The sequence below is a fragment of the Mauremys reevesii genome, linkage group 5 (assembly GCF_016161935.1).
Source record: "Mauremys reevesii isolate NIE-2019 linkage group 5, ASM1616193v1, whole genome shotgun sequence".
In the NCBI taxonomy this organism is placed as follows: Eukaryota; Metazoa; Chordata; order Testudines; family Geoemydidae; genus Mauremys; species Mauremys reevesii.
Genome location: NC_052627.1, coordinates 35,266,027 through 35,291,137, shown reverse-complemented (window position 1 = coordinate 35,291,137; position 25,111 = coordinate 35,266,027). Strand labels below are relative to the sequence as shown.

The window sequence follows — 25,111 nt, the reverse complement described above, 5'->3', positions numbered from 1 at the left end:
GCAAACTGGCTAAATGAAAAGAACGAGGAGTACTTATGGCACCTTAGAGACTAACAAATTTATTTGAGCACAAGTTTTCATGGGCTAAAATCCACTTCATCGGATGCATGCAGTGGAAAATACAGTAGGAAGCTATATATACACAGAGAACATAAAAAAAATGATTATCACTACAAAAGTTTTTCTCCTGCTGATAATAGCCCATCTTAATTAATTACTCTTGTTATAGTTGGTATGGCAACACCCATTTTTTTCATATTCTCTGTGTATATATATCTTTCTACTGTATTTTCCACTGCATGCATCCGATGAAGTGGTTTTAGCCCACGAAAGCTTATGCTCAAATAAATGTGTTAGTCTCTAAGATGCCACAAGTATTCCTGTTCTTTTTGCTGATACAGACTAACACGGCTACTACTCTGAAATCTGGCTAAATGAGTGACTCACAGGAGGCATGAAGGTTCTTGTTCTGAGCAAAGGGTGTTATGAACTTGAACCCTGTGTGGGGTTTGAAGCACTGCTCACCTGCCAAAGCTCATGCTGGTGTTGGGGTAATCTTTGGTAAGCTCATTAGCCTGCATGCAGGTTCTTTGATTGTTTTTAATGTTTTATGTGCAATGCTTTATATCTTACAATAAATATGCTTGCTTAGAAGGAACTGTGTGGTAATTTATAACTGTTGGTAATTACTCTGTTATCAGTCTCTGAAGAGCAGGCACAAGAAGCCTGCTTTGGCAGTCTGTCTTTTGCTGAGGATTCCACAGCATAGTCAGGGAATCATGCCATCTGGAAATACCCTTGTCAGAAGTGAGAGAACTGTGTGTCTCCACCCCAGATAGACAGTGTCTGGGGAGATGGAAGCCCAGAGTGGATGCCCTTTCTGGGCCACAGAGGGGGAATACATGTGCAGTTGCCTTGAACAGTGATAATCCCAAGCACAACACACATGCAGGACATAACCAGAGAAGCATGCGGAGTAACAGCAGCTGTCCTAAGGATAAGTCATCCAGAGGCCTTTATACTGCAGAGACAAGCACAAGGAGCTCTTTGAATTTAATAGGAGTGCTGCCCAAGTAAGCAATGTAGGCCATCAAAAATAAGAAGCTGTATTTTGTGTTAGATTTCTATGGGATGTTATTAATGAGGCCAAGTGTGCTCCGGTGTCACTCCACCACCACATCTATCAGCGAAAAACCCGGCATAAGTAACAATAATTTTGGTATAAAGCAATTGCAGCGTAAGTGTGTCTTGGTCTGATGAAAGTGTAACAATAGAGGCTAATTTTTCATAAAAGTGCAAAAGGCATCTGTGGAGACCAGAAGCTGTATGTTCATCACTATAATTCTAAAATTCAAAAGGGAGGGAGTGTAAATAATGCTTGAAAATAGAACCGTGCTGGACTGAAAATGCAGCCACAGCAAAATGAGGGAGTGCAAAAATAAATTCAGTGATGACTACACAGTTGATTGTGGCCTGTTCAGCTAGTAACATTCACAGTAACACACTAGGAAATAGGAGACAGTGTGAGGCAGGTAATAGTAGGGGGAAAATCAGGGCCCAGGTAGCTCTCACTTGAACCCAACCCAATGCTGATCTCCTGGCCACACTAGGCCTAACCAACCAATAGTTCCTTCTCACAACCAGCAGGACGGAGGTACCTATCCAGACAACAATGTCAGTTATGGGGCACAATGTAATATCCACTGCTCAATAGCCAACCAGGGAAAGATGCAGAAATAGGCAATTCCCCTGAGAGAAGGAGGTCTCAGGATACAGCTGGCAAACCAAGTATCCCAAAAATTCAGGTGCATATATCATTCCCCAGTGCTGTGATCCCTTAGCAGTCCCAAGAGTTCTCCTCAGTGGCTGGGGTAGACTTTGCTTTAAAAACTCTTGGAAACACATACAGGACACAGAAATAATAAACAATAAAATAACACTCATTTAAAAACACAACCACAGAGATGTGCAGAAAAATGTGTAATTGGACTAGATAGTAGCACTCAGAGGCCTCAGTCAGAATTGTGTGGTGGGTGCTGTACAGAAAAATAAAAGACATTCGCTGCCTGGAAGACCATGTGGGGAGTTTATTCTTCAATTTCTATGAGGAAACAACAGTGACAGGTCATTATAAAATAAGAGACAAACTAAGAGAGGGTGAGAGTAAAAATCAGACAGAAAGAAAAGGAGTACTTAAGGCCTGGCTTGACATAGCCCTGGCAAGGATGACTTAGTTGGGGTTGGTCCCGCTTTGAGCAGGGGATTGGACTACATGACCTCCTGAGGTCTCTTCCAACCCTAATATTCTATGATTGTATAATTTCTCCCAGGGGATGACATTCCATGAAGCAGCTCCAAGACTATCCACCTTCAAGGAGAAAAACAAACAAAAAAAGGCATTGAAAGCACAGTTCACAGTAACAGAAGCAAAGATTTACTAAGTAGTCAAAGTCACCACCTCAGGTACATGGGAATGCCTTTACCCTTTCCAGGCACTGAGTATGCCTGTGGTCTGCTGCCTGCTGACCTGCACTGGAAGTCTCCTCATAAGAGAAAGAGGGAATAGAAAGCACTTCCTACATCAGAAGGGTTTACACTTTCAGGTGACCCTGGATTCCTTCCTGTAGATCCTAGAAGAAATGAAGGAAATGAGAGAGAATGAAACTAGCGCAAATTGAAAAATGTGGTCTAATGTGGAACCATTCCCCATAGCCAAACTCCCTTTGGCATGAGCAGGGCCCCCAGGATTGAGCCCCCCACTGGGTCAAACAGACATTGAAAACCTCAAAAAACAAACAGGTGCCTTACCTCCTTAAGCCCCATCGCCCAGATGTGCATGAGCTTATCACAGAAGATGCCTGGTCTCTGGGCCTGTAGTTGGAGGGATAATTCCTTGTCTTCCTCTGACATGGTTCCAACAACAGCATGAGGGCATCATGTCTCAGGACATATTTGTGGTTAAATGTGCTCGACAGAACAAATTGCTTAAACAAAACATTGACTCTCCAGTGGAGTGAAGATGGGGGCATGCCCTAATTATGAAACGATGGAAAACCATCGATCCAAAACACAGTTGCATAGGCATTTGCTCTGAGAGCTGTGCTAGGTATTCAGGTGTAAGTGCCACAGTGCACACATACTTCACTCAACACTCCAGACATTGGAATAAGACAGATTCCTTTTTTCTGTCTCTCACTGACTAAATTCTGTCTCTCACTGATTTTTCTCACTCTCACTGTCTCTTCACCTCCTTCAGACACCATGTGCAGCATTCTTTATCATAGAGAGGGAAGTTGTGTGTTATGGATCATAGAGGTCATGGTGGAGAACAGCATGTTAAACAGGGGAATGGCACAAAGACTTCACAGGCCACAGTACCAAAATAAAAATAAAAATCCATTCTGTCAAGTATCTCACATCTTCAGAATATGTAGCTCACATGACTGTGCATGGGACATACCTGTGGGCAATATCATGGAAACCTGGTAGGTTCAATTACAACCGTTGGATACTAGAAGACCTAAGATCATTAGTATTATTAATATCCAAAAGCAGTGGTTGGAGATGCTCAAGTATACAATGGACCTGGGAAATACTGGGGAGTGTGGCTCTGTGTTCTGGGTTCGTGATTGGTTCAAATGTTGTATTGTGCTATCCGTGAGCACCTTGAACAGAGAGATGCCTCTTTCCTTCAACGTGGTTAATACCTAGGAATCATGGAACACTTACCAGGAAGGAGAAACAAGAACCAGCTGAGGGGAAATCACTATTCACAGACATCCATTCTGTCCCATTTCCCTCTGGTTGCATTCATCCTCTTGGGGAAAAGGATAGCAGCCCAAGAGAAAAGGAGAGGACCGTGCATGGAGTGAGTACTGAATTGCTACCAAAGACCCGGATGTGCCACCCCTTCCCATTGGCCGCCCCAAGCACCTGCTTGCTGCACTGGTGCTAGGAGCTGGCCCTGGAAGGAATGACACCTGGTGTATCAGAGTACATTCAGGTGTCTGGATTTCTCTAGGCAACTTTGCAATTACTTTTACATTGCCACATTCTCAGAGACTTTATATTAAATATCATATTGGTGTGATAACAATATCAAAGACCATTGCTACAGTCAGACAGCTGCTAGTGCAGCTACTCCAGGCTTGGTTCCAGAGTGATGATTTATGATCCGTTATCTATGTGTCAGTACAGTTCTACCATGTGCACTTCATATTTATGGGACATCCTCACTCCAAATACTGTGCCTCAGGGCTTTCTACAGATCTGTGATTCACTTCTTTCAATTGCCTTTTAGGGAGGTTAATAAATACACAGTCTACAACGAAGTAGATGAGAACCCAGTTCCCACTACAAAAGGAGGTAGCTAAGATGTCATGTTGGGGTTTTTAAGATGTTAGACAACTGTATCTGGGTGATGACTGTACTTGTCTCTCACTTGTCAGAAAATCCTGCATTATTACGCATTGTCTGGAAACATGCCTAAAGTTGAAATGTCATATATAGAACTCTGTGGTGAATGCTCAGTCCTAGAACAGGAAAACCCAACGTAAGCGCATATATTCACCATTTTCCTGGCTGACTGTTGTGATGCATGCTACAGTATGTGATGACTTCTTGTTGCTAGCATGCAGAGCCCTTCACATGCCACATAGTCAGTCTGGAGTGGCAAAGTTATATCTCTGCATGCTCCATGTAAAGCTTTCCAAATTATACACAGTATCCAAAGTTCTTGTCCAAGTCAAATTTTCACCACAGGCTGCATTTGTGCTTTCTCTCACTTCTCAGGTATTCTAATGTACTACTAAACTCTCACATGAAATCCAAACCTTATAGACATATATTCTTCAGCACACACATTTTTCTTATTTGTTTCTAAAATGATGAGAACATTAAACTAAGTTTTACATGGTTTTCCTAATGCCATAAGGCCCATTGGCAGAAGAAATGTATTTGGGCCAGTTCTTTGGTTGGAAGACATTTTCTGCACTTTTTCAACATTATTTGTAGATATCCCCCTGTATGTTCTAAAATTCTTCATTACTTCTTTAAAGTATGATCCAAATGCACTGCTGAAATAGGCCAGTCTCCTTTGTTCTCTATTGCCAGAGACCAGATGCAAAATTCTGCCTTGACACACATCCCATCCATGCAACCTCATTGAAGACAATGAGTTTCCAGGATTGCATGTCAGGGCAAAATGTTTCCTGGTACTTTCATTTCTTTTCTAAAAAGTCATTGTTCCTTCCTCATCACCAAATTGCTGTGGATAAATCAAAAAACACCAACTGTGCTTATTGAAAAAGCTTACTTCAAATACAAGATCAAGATTAGCCCTTTATGTAAACTTCCCAAAGCACTCCGCCTCCATGGAATATTGAGTGACAATATACCCAATCAGTGAAACAACAGAAGCATTACCATTGGTTGAATATACACTTTGAGGCCAAGACACATCTAAAACCATTGAGAGATGATTAAGATATAGGAAAACATTTAAGCATGTGTTTAACTAACAAACTGAATAGCTCCATTGACTTTGATAGAACTACTCACACATGTACGTTCTTAGCTGCTTTCCTGGATTAAGACCCTCAACTTTTTGCAGATTACATATGCACCACAATAAAAATAATAATAGAGTCAATGGCAGCCAAAGTGAAGTCCTTTCAATGCTGTTTGTGAAAATGAAGCTGGCTATACTATGATTTCCTCTTTAATTGAAAAAAGAACAGGAGTACTTGTGGCACCTTAGAGACTAACAAATTTATTTGAGTCTTTAATTGAGTTGCTTTTCCTGAATCTAGTTAAAAAAAAGGAATGCATATAAAAGTTTATATGACAGATATGGCAATTTCCTGCAATATCTTTGGGAGATCTTATTGAATTAAGCTTAAATAGCTTTGGAGTCCATTGTATTATAAATGCAAAGTTGATGTGCTATGTGGGTTTGTATGTAATTCCTCTATGGGGGAGATGTGGCCAATGTGAACACTGGGAAGGATGATGAGCTTCAAAGGACTATTTGAAACAATGTGCCAGACAAGAATGAATTTTGGGACAAAGTTAAGTGTGTTTCCCAGGAAATCTCTAGGTTGAGGGGTGCGCAAAGGTATCACCTTTGATTATGCAAAAGCTCAGCCTTTGGAAACGACACCCTGAGGAGAGCACCTTTGTCTCCTGATTACCTATTCCTGGTCTCAAAAGATCAAAGGCCTAAGCTATACAAAGAGGTGACTCTCAGATTCATGGTGGTGATTGTTCTGAGCCAGCAGCTGTTATGAACTTTTAACCATAAGAAAACCCTTTGGTGGAATTCAAAAGACGGATCACTTGCCAGAGCCCTTTTTGGAGTTGAGGGGTGATCTCTGGGGCCTGGTCTACACTGGGGGGTGGGTCGATCTAAGGTACGCAACTTCAGCTACGTGAATAGCGTAGCTGAAGTCGAAGTACCTTAGCTCAAATTACTTACCCGTCCTCACGGCGCGGGATCGACGTCCGTGGCTCCCCCGTCGACTCCGCTACCGCCACTCGCTCCGGTGGAGTTCCGGAGTCGACGGGAGCGCGTTCGGGGTTCGATATATCGCGTCTAGATGAGACGCGATATATCGAACTCCAAGAAATAGACTGCTACCCACCGATCCGGCGGGTAGTGAAGACGTACCCTGGTAAACCTATTAGCATGTGTGTAAGTTCTTTTATTGTGTTTTAATATGTTTTTTCTGTGATGCTCTCACATGAATTTACATGCTTAGAAAGAACTGTGTGGTAAACTATAACTGTGGACAATTACACTGTTTATAGCCTCTGAGGAGAAAGCAAAATGCAGACGCAGGCCATTTAGGCAGCCTGGTAAAACACTCCATCACCAGGGAGAAAGATGTGGGTCTCTTCCCAAGAGAGTTGATGGCTGAGGAGCTGGGACCATAAACGTGGGTGCCGCTGCTGGATCACTGAGGGGGAATGCAGGTGCACTGCGACAGTTTACATTGCTCCAGAATAACTTTTTCACAATGTAATTGTTTTTAGTATAATCACTAACTTAGTCTGACACTCCATACGTTTCTGTGTATTTGTGCTATTATGAAATGACTGTCCTTGGGCCCAAATCTTCAACCTGTATTCAAGTGAGTAAATCTTTCTTACATGAATAGATACTTTGAGGTGACTAGGACTTGTGTGAATAAGGAGTATTTTCATCAGGTTTGTAATATGAATGGACCCTTTTTCAGATTTTTTTAAAAATTTAATTTAATTTAATTAAATCATTTTAGGAAACTTGGAAGAAAAATGCCCTTTATACCTGCAGATATGTGTTTAATTTAAGAATTTATTAAAATGTAGAATTTCATCAGTAAAAGAGTTAGGTGTATTAAATATGAATAGCATTAACTAGGGGGGAAATTCATGTTCCCTAAGTGGTTATGACTCATATCTTCCAAATATAGCAAACATACAGCATACCTCAGTAAAAGAGAATATTAAGCATTCTCTCCACAGAAGGAATTCAGATAGCCAACCTGTGATCTAGAAGCTGATTAAAAAGACCTCAGGCCCCATCTTGTAAAACACGGGCACCTGATTCTCTTCTCATTTAACTGATTCAAAACAGGAGTAACCCACTGAAATCAATGGCGTTACTCCAGTGTTAAAATTGGTGAGAGGGAAGAATCAGGTCCTGTAGGTGTCCAAGAAATCTAGTAACTACCAGAAGCTTTATGCAGCTTTTTAAAGAAATACTGCAATTTTACAAACATACACACACATCCCTCCAATCCACTTAAAATACACCTATGATCTCAGTTTCTAACAACACATTTTAAAAAAAAAAACCTAAGCAAACCCTGGAATTCAATTTTGTGTTTTCTAAGACCTGGATTCCATTTGTCTTGCAACAGCAGGCCAGGGTCAGTTAGAGAGTGAAGGAATGTGGCTCTGCAGCCAGCCTAGGATAAATGGGTACTGCTCCAGGCAAAGCATTTGGAGCCTGATCTCTTTGATTGCAACAGGCCAACTGGAGCGATGGGATTTGCAGTGCAGCCAGTAGACCGCAGACTGTACCACTCCTTGCTGCCATATGGGTGAGGTGGTTTGGGTTGGTTACCAGGCCCCAGAAGATCACATAGGATTTTGAGGAGCGGGCGCAGCAGCTATGTAGCAGCCCCTTGAAACCGCCACTGTGGGGAAGCAGCCAGCCAGGACCCATTAAAGACTCCAGGAAGAGGAAGAAGGGTGGAGACTTGAGGAACTCTTTCCCTGCAGATTTGTGATGGCGAGTGCCTACAGCTGCCGTGGGGAAGGGCCTATGTAGGTCAGGAAGGGTCCTGTATTGGGATGGGGAGGGAGTGAAATCTCAAATCTCATGAGGACAGTTGTTCTCATGAGAAGTTTTGCTTTTTTTGGTGCAGTAACTGGGATTCAGATTAGCACGGTCTGAGTCTTGATCTAAATCACTATCTCAGTCCTGCATTTCACAATATTTTCTTGTAGTTCCTAGTTCCACCCCAAGTTCTATAGGAACATTATTTTATTATGCTTAAAACGAGAAAGGTTTAATTCCTTTCACAAACATTATATATATCCTCTGTTTCCTCCTTCGGATTTTATGATGTCAATAATTTACAATAAACAACATCAAGTTAGCGCATGACAGAGTAAATTGTAATGTAAAGCCATAATGAGGGCAGTATTTTGTAACAAAAGAGACTGTTGAGTGATAGAAGCAGAGCTGGGTGAATACTGCAAAAAAGTAATTGCACACATTAATTCAAACCAAAAGTAGGAATTTTGGAGACAGTATTTGCAACTCCTTTTATTTGCTTTCTGCAAATACTCACAATCAGCCAAGTTTTGTTCACAAAAATATCTGCATAATGGGTCACACATGATTACACTCCTGGAAACGTTTACTGGGTCATCTTAAAAGCCAAGGTCTTTGTGGGGATGAGAGTCATACAATCAGAGTAGAAACACAGCTGACTGTACATAACTTGAACAGTAGATTATAAACAGCAAATACTAAAAGTACGTTAGCAAGTAGTTTGCAGGCAACCATTTGCTGAAGGATTGTGAATAATGAACAAAGTCTGTTCACAGATCATTTGCCAACAGAAAAAGGGGATTATTTATCAAATATGTTAATAGTTCACCCTGCTCTACGTAAGAATGCAAGCCCTCACCATAAATAAATAAATAAAATAAAGAAGTGTTCTTGTGAAGTCACAAGGATCAATTATTCAGACTTACTACTTTTCCTTGATTTGGGCTCTTGTTAATGACTGGTGTTTAAAGGGACAACAAAAACTTTAAAAAATCATGTTTTAAAAATTAAATTTGAACAAATTTTGAAAAAAAAATTATTTTCACTATAATGTTTGGGTCTGATCCAAAGCCTATTAAAGAGACTCCCATTGACTTCAGTGGGCTTTAGATCAGATCTTTTACGTCCATTTGGCATTTCTCTCAGCTGGGACAATGAGAACCAGTGAAGTCAGCTTCTCAATGCTGCAATGCTTAGGCTGCAGATATTGCAGACCACTGTTTATTGAATGGGACAGCTGCTCTGCAACCGTTGTTCTTGAGTATGCGCATTTTAGGTCCTTATTCCATATGTGGCATCCTGACAACGTGAAAGTACCTTCTGTCCACACCATTGGGTCAGTTGGAGTTCTACTCAGGGAAAATGGCTATTCCAGGGGAATACTGAACTTGCTCCTAGCATGGAGCAAATTCATAATACTAAATGTCATTATGGTTGTTTCTAGGTTTAGGCTATAAACATAGCTTTAATCTCCTCAGACAAGAGCAATTTTTCATTAAAGACAGAGTCTGCATTTACTTCAAGTCACTATTTGGCTGCTACTAAGGAATCATTTTGTGATTTTTTTAGGGGACGGGGACAATGTAAACATCAATCGACATCCAAACTCTTCTTCTCCCCAGCCTCTTCGGTCAAAGAAAAGCATCCACTTACCCGTCTCAGGAGAAGTTGTCTTTGTCTTTACAGAAAGAAGTTTGACACCCTCTTTATCTGTTGTGGCTCTGTTTTAGTTGGGAGACAGTTGAACAGACAATTAGCATCAGACTTCTGCATATTTGTCAGTGCAGAAAGTACTAAGGGTATGATCCTGTAACAGGATCCATCCTGGTGGAGTCTGTCATGTTGGGTATCCCCACTGACTTCAGTAGGGCTTTGCATGGGTACAAAGGTCTTCTTGCATCACTCTGATTGTAGGGCCTAAACCAACATTTCTCAAAGTGGGTGTGCAGAGGAGAGGGCTAATGGGAGAAGCTGCTGTGGGATGACAGAAGCTTCCTTTTCTGCTCCTGCAATGTCTCTAATACACCTGGCCACAGAAGCAGCTCAGGCATACAGGGCTACAGGTTCAAGAAGCAGCTCGCCAGCCAAGCTTTGTGTTTCTTCACTCAAAACACAGTTCAGCTTCATGGATACATGTCTCGACCCCACTGAGTCAGCAGCAGGCCTTCCAGCCATCCCAAGAAGCATGTACCCTGATGGATCCGTCTCAATTTTACTCTATGGCAACACATGTACAGCTCATCGTGCCAATGCAGTCTAATTGAATGGAAGTGAATTAGTGAGTTAGGGAATGGGGAGGAGAGCAAAAGAAAAAAAAACAATAAGAGAAACAAGAGAAAAAAGAAGGGAGATGGGAAAGAAAAGGAGAGAAAGAGGAAATGGACAGAAAAAAAGCAAAGAGGCACAACTGTGCCCTGAAATACATACTCTCAAAATGGCATTTCCCTTTTGGATATTTTTATGGGTGTTAACAGTTTTCAATGGAGAAAATTAAGAACATTCAGAAATTGCTGCCGTCATAAGAGCCATGTGACTAGGCTTAAAGGACTGCAGGAGCATAGTTTAACTTACTGTTCAGTTCCAGTCTCTTGTCCCTCTGGAAGAAGAAACAAATATATGTTATTCTGATTGCCTAGATGCGGGCTAAATAAGAAGCTCAAACACAGCCATGACTAGCAGAAGCCTATTTTGAGATTTTGTAGCTCTGCATCAAATATTAATAAAATAACAAACAAACAGGAATAACAACTTGCACTTATCATGCAGGGTCACCGTGATTTGTAAAGGTGGCCAAGTATAATTATCATAATTTTTACAGAAACTCAGGAACAAGGATTAAATGACTCACAAAAGGTCACACAACAAGACCACGAAGCTAAAGGGAACTGCTGTATGGTTTTCCCTGTATAGATTGTCCAAGTTACAGTCATTGCCCATCAAAGAATAATCTCAGTTTTCATGGGTTTGTTCCAGGTCTTGCAAGCTTAATTTTGCAGCCATGCCATGTTTGGAACTCCCACCGTCCCCACACACCAAGGACAGTTAGAGGCCTGAACTTTTTGTTTGGGGCTTCTCATGTATCAGTATTTTCACACTGATCCTAATTTCATGGTGTTGGCTCAACACAGAACATCAGAGTACAATGTGATGACAGTATCATCATGGTGTGATTTGAGACACAAAAGTTTTCCCTTTCTTTTCATATCTGTAACACTCCAAAGTTACCATGTTGCAGTCTCTAGCCTTCTTGACAAGAAGTGGACACAGACAAACAATGAATTATGCATGCTATGTATTCCACATTCTTTATTCTTATCCTGTGGGTGGGTGGGTGGGTGGGGAGGGTTAGATTAGATATATTTCTACAGCACTGGTTTTAAGAGTGTGGACGTTTAGTGAGCTAGAGGTAGGCAAATACTTCAAAAGATGTCCACAAATATTCATTACAATTTTAAAATGAATTTGCTTTGATTGAGTTTGTATTTGCAGGGGGAAAGTCAGAGAAATTCTCTCCACCTAAAATCTTCACTCCTTGGCAATGAAGATTCAGTAATTTTCCAGGCAAGGAATCATTTCCCTTCTATGTTTTTGCGGTTTGCATTGTCATTTTCAAAATTTATTACAACATGCTATTTACCTTGGCCTGTAGCTTCAAGGCCTTGTTATAACTCCACATTTCCAGCCCCCAGGAATTTCACAGCTAAATCCTTGCACAGAGCTCCCAGCTCTTGCCAGCTTGAAAGCAGAGAGACCACATTATGGATTCAAATTTGTCTCTCCTACTTAGTAACGCATTGCATTTGCCTCTAGCCCACTAAGCTCATTCCCCAATACGTTTGGCAAAATTAATGTAGTAAAGTTATTTCCCCCTGTGAGCCTCAATATTTTATGGTTAATACTGGAAAAGGTGGCAGACTGCTCTGTCCAAATCACTGCTTATTGATGAAAATACTGTTTTCCCTGGGATTTTATGTGGACAAGGGAAAATATAAACATGGGATCTCTCCAAAAAAAGGAAAAATTGATTTTTTCCCTTGTGCTTTGAACAGAGCTAAAATGAACACAGCTGATTTTAACAACAAATGCAACTTATTTTGCCCCTTGTTTTTCCAAGCAATTTCTCTCTGCAGACTAGAGTCATTGACAGCGTTAGCACAGCTGTTTGTTAGGTAACGGCTAAAGAAGAGAGAGCATTAAACATATTGGATTTGTGTGTTCTACAACAGGTGTTGTTTCCTCCCCTACATATGCCCCATAGTGATCTTAATAAAGAAGTGTTAATTCCTTTTTTGACTAAATATTTTCAAATCAGCACGGTTATCTATCCGAATACAATAACATTTGTATGCTAGGTCAGATTTTAATACAACCATTTGCAATGTTCCTTTAATAATGAGTAATATATCGAAGACTTCCTGGCTGCTGAAAAATGTTGAACAAATACCTGTGGTTTTCCTCCGGCACATTCTGTACAAAGCCACCAGAATGAACACAGAAAGGGTTATTACTATCAAGGCAATCACAACTGGCAAAATAATATCTGCAAAAAGTGGAGAAAATTATTTTACCAACCACATTCTACTGGCATAACTTTAAACATATATAAATATCAAACAAATTAATCTCTTCTCTTAGCCCCTCCTCCATCAGTACAGCTGAAGCTATTAATTTCTCTTGAATCTTGTTACATTTGTTACTCCTCATGCATTCACTAGGTGTCAGGCTTGCAGCCTTTTTGAAAACCAGGGCTTTAGGCAACAAAGAAAGATTTAGTGGCTTCCTCCCCCATCCCTGATCATTTTGGAGTCTCTGTCTTAAATATCAGACTCCTAACAGTACAGAGTGTATTCACATGCACATGTCTTTAGGCCATTAAGGTTATAATTTCTCCCCACGTGGGAATACTCTAATCATGATAAAAATACAAAATGTTCACCTTGAGCGTTAATAGCCCCAATATACATTTTCAGCACCCATGTTCCAGGAACAATTAAAAAAAAAATCATGTACTGCAAAACAAGGCAGATTTGAAATTCAGTGACTAAAGTGATTATTTCTTTTTTAATATGGTAATCACAGAAAGACATGTAGGAGTTACACAATTTAGTAACATTCTGCACAATACCTATGACCAGAGATACAAAAAGAAAGATTTCTTTTAAAAATGAGGCTGTCTCCTTTTATTATTTCCCACCATCTGTTGTTTCCTGACAGGTGTTTCCCAGCCAAGTACTAAGAACGTGTACAAGGAAAGATTTATGTAATAAGACACACTTTCTGGAAAATGGCCCAGTTTCTCTCTAATTATAATTTTTCATGGCTCCATCCTTCACGTTCAAGTTTAACAGGCTAGCTTGGTGGCCTAAAGGAGGGTTCTCTGCCCTGCAACATGGGAGATTCCCAGACATACACTAGCACTCCCCAAGCTGATAGAGCACTGCATCAATTCAACAGCAACCTTCTCTCACTCTTTAAACAGTGGTATTGTCTGGATTCTGGGAAACCTAGCTTTATTTCCCAGACCACCGCCAGCTCTCTCCAGGCTAAGAGTGATCGCTCAGACTCTGGGGAAGAGCAGTGGGGGGATACTTTGCATTATTCAATAGCAGTCTTTCTGATAGGTGAAGTACTAGCAGTGATACTACCTGGATCCAAAGGAAGAGCTGATCTAGATTAAAAAAAGATGGTGGCCACTTAGAAGGGCCTCCATGGTAGGGGGATAAAATGGGGAAGTAGAATCTTCATAGCTCCACCAAGGATGGAGTTGATCCTTTCCAAAAAGTTTCTTGGGGTGATTTAAAATATAGCTACATCTGCACTGGAGCTAAGTTTAGATCTTAGAGAAAACTGAATGTGCATATAGCTGAGCAAATATTAAGAAGGGTATTAGAAAGCAGACCTGCAATAACACTTCCCCACAAGATGTACATGTGTTTTATCATACACAAGAAAGGGAGTAGCACCCTCAGACCAACTGCTTGAAGAAGTTTGGAGAATACAACCTAGGACTGCACACATTTACCCTGTGCCTTGACTGGCGCTCTCAGTGCCAAATTAAAGGTATGTGAAAGGCAAGCAATTTAGTCCTGCATTTCCCCAGGTCACTTTTTCACTCCTGTCCCATTGCCTTCAGTCCATGGGAATAATTGCGCTGCTCTGAGTTGAGAGTAGTGTTAGCTCAGTGCTCATTAAGCCCTGCTTCTCTATGAGTAAAGCCTTATAACAGAGACAGTTCAATCGGTTTCGTAATGGGGCCCATAATCCAGGAAGGACTGAGATAAGGCTTCTTGTTTCATTGCTGTTCACTCACCTAAAACCAGTTTCTACCAGCAAATTCTAAAGACAGAGAATGAAGAAACATATATACTCACTGGAATACTGGTCATTATCCGCTTGTTTGTCATTGCTACCAGGACTGCCAGGACCTATTGGCAAAGAAACAAATTATCTCTCAGGTTAATTCAGACCTTGTTTTATAATAGCACCCCCTCTTTCATTTTATGCAACCAGTCCTGGAATAGGAGCACAGCTCCTTCCCTCCTGCCCCACCACTGACATATGTGTTCTATAGAGAAGGTATCATTTGGGCTGACAAATTGCTTTGGTGACTTGGACTCTGCAATGGGGAGGAGTCTAGCTGAGGGGAATCTGCTGTGGGCTAGGAGAAAATACGCATCAGGAATGTGCACTGTGAATGTAGCATAGCATCCAGCCCTGGGACCATCTGCATGCTCCCTCCCTCTCTCTCTCTCAATCTCACTCACACACACACACACACACACACACACACACTCTCTCTCTCTGAGTGTGCACACCATACTGTTTTCAATGTTAGGAAGTTCCAGTACTGTTCAGTGTTTCGGTACACATATTTCCTGCCATGCATAAATAAATAAATAAATACAATTGTGGGTGAAGATTAGACGTGCATCGAAAAGAGCAACGACGATAAGTCTCACTAAAAGAATCCACAGGCAGAAACCAATAATAAATGAAAGAACACAACAGGCTGAAACTTCAGAACTTTAACCACTTTCTTGAGAGTCAAGTGTTTTCGTGGGAGATGAATGCTCTCTCTGCTGTGTTTATAGACAGAAATGGTTGGTTAGTTTAATCAGCACTAGGAGTTCTCTAGGGATTTTCCAGGATCCGTTTTCTAAGCACTGTTTTCTACCTTTGGGCACTAATCTGAATTGAAGTCAGCTATCAATTACCCAAGTAGTTTATTACTTCACTGCAGAAAGGTTAAAGAAAAACAAAATCACTGAATTTGAAAGAAAAAGCAAACACCTGTGCTTCCGTGCTTACATTTCACTGCACACACGACTACATTTTTTAAAAAAGGAGGTCTGAGTCACACAAGACGTGGTATTGTGCACCTAGAACTGCAGGTGCAATTACTGCAACTGAGCATATAAACTGGGCAAATGGCCTGTCTAAAAAAAAGTGTTAGGTGCCTAACAATAATAAAACAATAGCAGGGCCGCCCAGAGGATTCAGGGGGCCTGGGGCAAAGCAATTTCGGGGGCCCCTTCGATTAAAAAAAAAGTTGCAATTCTATAAAATACTATATTCTCGTGGGGGCCCCTGTGGGGCCCGCAGCCTGGGGCAAATTGCCCCACCTGCCCATAGTAAGGCATAGTATTTACATACAGATACAATATAAGAAACAGCTCTCCTACAATGGAGTAAAAAAAAAAGAGAAAGGTGGATTCAAGAGAGCTAATAACACATGGAGTCATAGAGCTGAAGGCCAGAAAGCACCAATAGATCGACTCATTTGTATATCACAGGCCACCAACATCACCCTCACACTAAACCCAACAACCAAAAGTAGACCAAGGTATTGCACAGCCCACAGGAGACTAGCCTATTATGTGCCACAGGCAGAGTATATAGTAGTGTTATGTATAATACATAGTATAGTTATTACTTTTTTATGTATGTTATGGTAGCCCCTAGAGGCTCCATTCAAGATGGAGTCCCACTGTACCACATACTGCGCACGCACAACACACACACACACACACACACGAGTCCCCATCCCAAAGTGCTTGTAATCTAAATAGAGTGAGAAAAAGGAAAGCCCCATTTTATAGATGGAAATTGAGGCACACACAGAGATTAAGTCACTTTCCCAAGGTTGGAGGAAATCCGTGGCAGAGCCAGAAATTGAACTCAAAGCTCCTGAGGCCCAGTCCAGTGCCTTAAACTCTAGACTATCATTTTCTTATATTGGTACTGTAAACCTGTAGGGATAGCATATAATTTTAACAACAAACTGAGCGTGAAAACCAGCTAAGGGGTCAGCAACCTTTCAGACGTGGTGTGCCGAGTCTTAATTTATTCACTCTAATTTAAGGTTTTGCGTGCCAGTAATATATTTTAACGTTTTTAGAAGGTCTCTTTCTATAATTCTATAATATATAACTAAACTATTGTTGTATGTAAAGTAAATAAGGTTTTAAAAATGTTTAAGAAGCTTGATTTAAAACTAAATTAAAATGCAGAGCCCCCCTGGACCAGTGGCCAGGACCCAAGCAGTGTGAGTGCCACTGAAAAGCAGCTTGCGTGCCACCTTTGGCATGTGTGCCATAGGTTGCCTACCCCTGCCTTAAAGCATGGGCTGTCGTCTGCTGTACTAATTTCAAACTCAAGGCCAATCTTGAGGGAAGCTTCAGTTTTTAATCTATTCTTCTTAGGTTACCCATAACCCTGTGCTCAACTATAAAATAGTACCTTGCCTTCACCTGAAGGGGAGGAGAAGGGACAGGATTGCTTCTCTACAAGCTTGCTGGATATTACAGGTTTGTTGCATTTTCCAGATAACTTGAAACAACAGGTGTTCACGGGAATGTTTATCATACAACATGTCTGGTTGGCAGCAGCTACACTGGGAGTCATGAGATCTGGATTTTATTCCAGGCTCTGCTACTGATTGGCTGTGTGACCTTGGGAAAGTCACTTAATCTCACTGTTTCCCTTCCTATCCTATTTCTGCCTTGTCTAGGATTTTAAGAACTTTGTGGCAGGGATTATTGCTTACTATGTACTGGTACAGTGCTTAGCACAAAGGGGCCCTGATTTTGATGGCATCTTTAAGTGCTATAATATAATATAGATAATCATCATCCAAGGCCCTTATCTCTGCAAAGTACAAGTTACCTCTTCTGGGGTGTCTGTCTGCTGGGAAGTGAAAATGCAGGAATGGAATTCATAAGCCATCATAAAGAGCCTGAGATAATTCTAATAACTTTCATAATTCAGTGCTATCTCTTCAGATTTCTCAGAGGAATATTATCAAAACATTCATTACATTACCTGTACTTGCTATAGCACGAATTAGGCAAGCAAACAGAAAGCACAAATTCAACTAATCATGGATACTGTTTAAATCCAGGATCAGAAACAAATTGAACAGAAAGGCTTGTCACAATAAACGTGGTCCCCAGAACTCGGCATGCGTGTTCTGAGGTGAGAAGCTAAGGATCTTCATTCATTCTTGTGTTTTCTTCTAGCTCACTTCATTAAATGATGCATAGTAACACCCACTTATGTGACTGACTGACTGAAGAATAAACCATTTACAGGACCAGTAGGATAAATCACATGGCATTTTATATATATGAGACTCTCAATGAGAACTGCAACAGTTAAAAGGGATCTCTATTAAGAGGCTAAAATGGGTAAAGGAATACAAACTTGTACTCAATTATCAGTTTTATTAGCTAAAATTCTCCCCCCCACCAGGCCCACCCACCTATACTCCCTGTCTGAATGTGAATTTGGAAGATGTTTAACAAACACAAAATGATCTATGCAAGTCTTGGAGTATGGGGAGAAGGTTAGTCCTCCTGGTTGCAGGAGGGGAAGTTCTAGAAAGAGCTGGAAGAGACAAAAGAAGAGCGTACAGAACTCCAAAGAGCGGTCAAAAGGACAATACCGGCTGAGTAGCTGGCACAGAAAACCATTGCCCCCTGAGATCTGCCAGTACTTGCTAATTAAAAGAAAAGTGATACAAGAATTAACAGTGACTATAATAAGCATCTTAGAATATCTTGGCAAATATTTTATTCTTGTATCAATTTTCCACTCCAACCTAATCTCTCTTTAGCCTTTTTAGAGAGCTTTAATTTTGTGCCTGTACCCTGTATGTTTTCAGTGTCTCCTGTTGTAATATTATGTTCAGTTGAATTATCAGGAGAAACTATTTCTTACAGCAACAAATATATGTCTCCTCTCCATTTTAGTGCTATACTTCGAACTCATTCTCTCTCCCTGGAGCTTCCTGGTGTCCTTTATATGTATGCTTCCTCTTTCATTCTGTTCTCCCCTCCCTGCATTCAATTCCCTTTAATGAACGTGTAAAGACTAGGTTCTTTTCTCACTCTTACTTGGTGTTAATGGTGATGTCCAGTGTGAGCCTATAAAAAAAAGACAAAAAGAACACTATGGTTAGCAGTTGCTTTAAGATTAGTGGCACCGTACTGTGCGGATACTTGGAGGAAACTGCTTGCATGCCTTAGAAACTATTAAACCCCAAAAGCTGGTGTTGCTTTAAAGAATTTGAAACTTACTTTGTTTGAAAAAGTTTTGCATTTAAAAACTCTTTGTTATATGATGGAGGAACAGGCTTTAAATTGAATGCCCATCCCAGCTGCAGTGAACATTTTTCACTAAGGGTGGCAAAGCTTTTTTGCATGATGCTTAGAAAGCTACAACTGGAAAGATTCTAAATCAGTAGGACTTATCCATGAGGAGCTAGATAGCCACTTATTCAGTGAATTGCATGGGAGTGAGCTACAGAGTAACTGGCGTAGGCTCTCCCAGTACAGCATCATGGGCGCACGTCACCATGCATCACTGTAGTAACACAAAGCAGTGCTGAGATGTAAGGCTTTGGCTACTTTGTGACTCTCTTCGATTCTGTTCAACATGATAGCTTCTCTCTTCTTTCCAGGCTCAGCAAAAAGAGCTCTGGTCAGACCAATGGATTCTACAAAGAATACATGTGGGGCCCCGAAGATACATGTGGGTAGGTATGATTTCCCTAAGGATGAAATTCACCCTGTGCAGAGAGCCAGCACCAGGCCTATTTTGAGGATTTAAGTAGTACATAGGCTTTGGGTTCACCCATGTACAGGGTGTGAATTTCAACTTCTTGTTTTAAGAGAGTTTAGATCCCTAGCGCAAAGTTATTCAGAATACATTGAGGTTACTTATTGTAGAATTACCTTGTTACAACCTGTCTTTTAGGTTAAGTCTGTATTGCAACAGAATACACTGGAGCGGTGGCAAAAAAAGGGGAAGCAAAAAATAAAAGCATGTACATTTCTATTTAGATACTGTTCTTTTTCAAAACAAATAGCCCCTTTCTTCTCTTTTATCCCCCACTTCTTCCTCTATGTTTCTGCTACCTACAATCTGCGCAGTGAAACTTTTAGAAACAGCAGTATTTGCCCGTCCTGGGCCCAGCAACTCTGCTTTCTAGCCATGTTATGAACAAACAGAGATCTCTCCTGCACGGTATGGAGCTGCTGAGGGCTTTCAGTCTGCTCTGCTCCTCAGAAGATTTAGCCCTCCGACTTGTTTTTAGAAGATAATATTAGGCACTGTGTACAATGCAGTTTTTTTTTAAAAAAGAAAACACAGTTCTAATTGCTTAATCTTAGCCTAAGAGCAAGAGTAGTAAGAGTTTAATCATTGTGTTCTCAGTGATGTAAGAGCTCCTGTCCACCTCTGACCATCTCATGTGACCATATTGCTGTAACCCTTGTTCCTCCTTGCCCCATTCTCTCCATAACTGCCAGCTGACTCCTAGCTGGTGTGACACAAACAGATCTCCTATGCTTATGGGACTGGGTGGGGGTGGAAGTGACCTTGCACAGCATCAGCAGGATCAGAGAAGCGTAAAGCCACTGGTGCTATGTGCTGTTTGGCTGTAGCCAAGGGCCTGTTTGCTGCAACTAATATATTTCTAAAAAGTCCTGAGACTACAACTTGAGTACGTGCCTTTCAGTAGATAGCTGGCATTTAACTGGCAAACATCTTAAGTGTCTTCAGTGCCTCATTGTGACAGGTAACGAGTTACTTCAGACCCTCAAGTGTCACAAACCCTTTAAAAATGAATATTCATTAATTAGCTTAGTGATTTTTGGCTAGTAGTCTGCAGAGCAGCAGGAGTAATGTGCATTGTTAATGAAGAAGAAATGGACCTTAAAATGCATCATGCATAATGCTTACTAACCTATTACTGTCAGATGCAACATTTACTCCAGTAATTGTGTGGTACAGTAATTCCTATTCTTGTTAGAATGCTGCTGTGCCATGTCTAGACTAGAACATCTTTGGAAATTAAGAAGGCTAGTGAATATTTCAGATTTGGAGCCATGGATTGTCATCACACCCAACAGTGGTCTTTATGACACACTGTTAAACTCTCTCACATGTGCATTGTGAAAGTCAATGGGAGTTGGGCACCAAACTCCTCTTTGAAACTCTCCCCTTTTATATACTGTTAGTGGAATGCTGACCCTTTAGTGCGACAGAGGCTTCCCAACATGGGCTAGCTGACTGTTTCTATCTGGTGTGCACCTCACTGTCATCATCCTTGTCTTGGTGGTCTCCAAACTGGCTTATTGAAAGGGGGCTACCTCTAATGAATATTCAGAAGCTACAGATGGTGCAGGACACAAGGCTTGATAAATTAGTGGTGTGAAAAACAACAACCAGTCCTCGCTTACAGACAGCCCCCCAACCTGAAGCAAATACTCACCAGCAACTACACACCACACAACAGAAACACTAACCCAGGAACCAGTCCCTGTAACAAACTGCGTTGCCCACTCTGTCTACATATCTATTCAAGGGACACCATTATAGAACCGAACCACATCAGCCACACCATCAGGTGCTCGTTCACCTGCACATCTACCAATGTGATATATGCCATCATGTGCCAGCAATGCCCCTCTGCCAGGTACACTGGCCAAACCGGACGGTCTCTACACAAAAGAATAAATGGACACAAATCTGACATCAGGAATCATAACATTCAAAAACCAGTGGGAGAACACTTCAAGCAGCCAAAAAAAACCCCTCAAAAAACAAAAAACAACAACCCGTGATCGTGATCGTGATCTGCGGCAATTCAGCGGGAGGTCCTTCGCTCCAAGCGGGAGTGAGGGACCCTCTGCCGAATTGCCACCAAATACCTGAAAGTGCCGCCCTGCTCCGGAGTTGCCACCCCAAGCACCTGCTTGATAAGCTGGTGCCTGGAGCCGGCCCTGGTCATTTTTGCCCATGTGCTGGCCCTCTACATAATGGTGAATTACTCCAAGTGTAATCTTGAACAGTTCACTCATCCTCTGGTGTCCTACACTGCCCCTCTATAAAATGCAGATATTACTTACCATACAAGCATACTTACCATACCTAATGCCTGAAACACTACATAAGTGCTATTGGTTATAAACATTAGTATTAATAGCCAGAATATGCTCACTAAAACATAACATAACATAAGAACATAAGAACGGCCGTACCGGGTCAGACCAAAGGTCCATCCAGCCCAGTATCCTGTCTACCGACAGTGGCCAATGCCAGGTGTCCCAGAGGGCGTGAACCTAACAGGCAGTGATCAAGTGATCTCTCTCCTGCCATCCATCTCCATCCTCTGACGAACAGAGGCTAGGGACACCATTCTTACCCATCCTGGCTAATAGCCATTTATGGACTTAGCCACCATGAATTTATCTACATAGAATGACTGCTGTTGTGTGTTTGTCTCTACACCACAAATGTAGTATGAAGGAATCATATGGGAAGAGTGGGATCAAAATAAACATACAGATCTACCTACATATTACCCGTCCCCAAACCCTACTTTAAAAGAACATTACTAAAGTTACAAAGTTAAGCACACAGGAGTCAGGAAATGCAACCTTAATTTGGCCTTCTTGTACATATGCAGCTTTTGTGTGTAATTTCCTAGGTTTTTAAAAAAGCAAACTGAAAAAAAGAGAAATCCCATCATGTGGCCTCATATTGACACCCACAGGGTTCAGCAGAAGGGTTGAAACCTTGAGATCCATCACAAAGATCTCTGCTGCATGCTGCCTGGGCACCAGGCTCTATCTATTTAGCTTAACACAGAGATGGTTAAGGGGTGACTTGATTACAGTCTGGTAAGTATTTACCTGGGAAACAAATATTTAACAATGGGCTCTTCAGTCTACCAGAGAAAGGTATAACATGATCTAATGGCTGGAAGTTGAAAGTAGACAAATTCAGCCTGGAAGATGTATTTAAAAAAAAAAAGAGCTTAATTAACCATTGGAACAACTTATCAAGGGTCGTGGTGGATTATCCATCACTGCCAATTTTTAAATCGAGATTTTTTTTAAGAGACACACTCTTGGAATTATTGTGGAGGAAGTTCTTTGATCTGTGCTATGTTGGAGGTCAGACTAGATAATCACAATGGTCCCTTCTGGCTTTGGAATCTATGAATAATGCACACTGCTGTTCTGACAGATCTCTGGTCACTTTAGAGACAGACAGTGAAGGGCATTAGAGGACTCAAACTATTTAAAGGGATACTACCCACTTTAGCAGCCCACCTTAGTCAGGCATTACAAAAATCACCTAACTCATGACCATTATTATGAAGTATCTTTTCCAGATGTGATCTGCATTCTACCAAAATAGAAAAGAGAAAATAGAGAATAGTGAAGAGAAGGGAAAAAAAAAAAAGAATTGGGATCTGGGATCCCTACCCTCTCTCTTTTCCTTCCATCTCCAGTCAAACAACTGGCCTGTTTGTTCTGGAGGTGGCTCAGCAGTGGTATATAAACCCACATGTTCAAGGTGGCCAACGCAGTAGATGTTTTCAGTTTGTATTCTTTAAATATCCAGCCAACAGACAGGTGTTTGGAGGGGTCATGCACAGCTGTTTTACAGAAAGAGAGATGGGAAGAAAGGCAGGAGTAACAGATACTGTAGTTGTTCTGTCTGTTCCTAGTCAACCTCTTCCTTTGGGGCTGTAAATTAGAGGGGCAGATGCTCTGTATAAATAATCTGGGAAGACGTCCAGATTCATCATTGAAAAATGAAGTGTACAACATTGGCTGCGCTCAATCCTTGTTGGGTGGTGAGCAAAACAATTTTTTTGGCACAACTGACCACAGTTTGGTTTGAAAATACCTGACTCAATCAATTCAGAGATGGTTAGAAGATTGACAGATGGTGAAAGAGACCAATAACTAACCTCCTTCCATTGTATTCTCAAAGGTCCTCTACCTAAATAGCCTCAATAGCCTGTAGTTTACTTCTTCAATTTTGGAGGGCAGCCACATGAAACTGATACACAAGCAAAACAAATGCTTAAAATACAAACGTGGCAGATTTCTCAGAGGGGATTATTGCCATATAAATCAGAGTAGGACAGAGATTCTTATAAATTCCTCATTGGACTGACCATACTTTTCTGTCTAGATCTATAATTATGTAAAACAAAACTTTGCTACATTTGACATATCCCAATCTCCTCAATTGATTGTCACATGCATCTTGTTGCTCAGAAGTTGCAGCCACTGCAATAGCATTAAGATAAAGACTCTGATAAGAGTTTCTGTATAGTAGTTTGCTTGTGTAAATGAAGGATCAAACCCTTGTGGCCTCACTCACATGAGTTGTCCTGTTGGTTTTAGGGAGATTACTCCTGTGATTTAAGTGAGTGGGATTTGGTCTGATCTGTACAATGAAGATACTCATAGTTGTAGGGAGTCAATTCATTTGACTATATCTTAAATCAGCCTATAGTAGGGATCACTTAATCCTAACACTCTGCTTGGTGGATCTACCCTCATATTGCCTTAACCTACAGAGTCCATGAGTCCTTCAGGAACCATCTCATGCATCCTTTGGTTGTTTAAATAAAAAAATAAAATGGCACGCTATCTGGTATTGCTCATATTCAACTGGATTCTAATCCACCCCATAAATATCCTTCATCTGCTTAAAAACAGAAGAATGATTAGCAGGATGTGCTCATTTGCTCAGCTGGAGGCATCTCAGAATGTACCATTTGTCTATTAGTGTGTATATTATGAGGAAGGGTTAAAGTAAGGTGAATGTGTGCGAGAGGGGGGCAAGAGTGGAGCTTGCTCTCTTTTGCTAAAAGCCATGGGGAGCTCCCCTTCCTCTTGCTGGCTTGGGTAAGCAGAACTATCAGAGCCCTCATACTCCTGGGTTGGCTGTTTCAATCTACTTTAATCACTACATTACAGTATTATTGGTCTCTGATATTCCTTGAAGTTCTTATATAGGCTCCCCCACTCATTTCAGCTGCTTTCCAGCTCTCTCAGATGTGCCTCCCACGGCCTAAGCTTGCTGGGAGAGCTCGCTGGAAGCTGTGAAGAAAATGTAGTTTCTGCAAAAATACTTTCAATGGGAAAATTTCAAGCTTGCAGAAATTTGTTCCATTTCCTTTTGGGAAAAATCAAAACAACAAATATTTTGTTTCAAGTTGAGTAAAGCTAAATCAAACTATTTTGGTTGGTGAGACCAAATCTTAATATTTTATTTTGGATCAATTTGATATTATGTTTGTCCACCTGAACTGCTCATTCTCCTGGGCTGGCCTACATTGCCCATGATGCACTGCAGTCTCCCATATGCTTGAACTGCAACAGTACATTATGGGAGATGTAGTCCAACCAGAGAGTCTGGCCCCTATTGGAGAATGGGGGCCTGAAGCCTTATATCACTGGAAATGGAGACCCCCAG

At 41.2% G+C, this 25,111-nt stretch overlaps 1 protein-coding gene across 20 annotated transcripts in view; it reads right to left on the bottom strand.

Annotated features, from left to right (window-relative positions):
• The window catches only part of EMCN (endomucin), a 184,628-nt gene that overhangs the window by 14,457 nt on the left and 145,060 nt on the right, over positions 1-25,111 (bottom strand). For all 20 annotated transcript variants that reach the window (XM_039542624.1, XM_039542623.1, XM_039542609.1 and 17 more), the window contains 5 exons: positions 18,718-18,747; positions 14,695-14,748; positions 12,768-12,863; positions 10,895-10,919; positions 9,977-10,044 (listed from right to left, as the gene is read on the bottom strand). In XM_039542624.1, the coding sequence (XP_039398558.1) occupies positions 9,977-10,044; positions 10,895-10,919; positions 12,768-12,863; positions 14,695-14,748; positions 18,718-18,747 (273 nt within the window). The remainder of the gene's footprint in view (positions 1-9,976; positions 10,045-10,894; positions 10,920-12,767; positions 12,864-14,694; positions 14,749-18,717; positions 18,748-25,111) is intronic.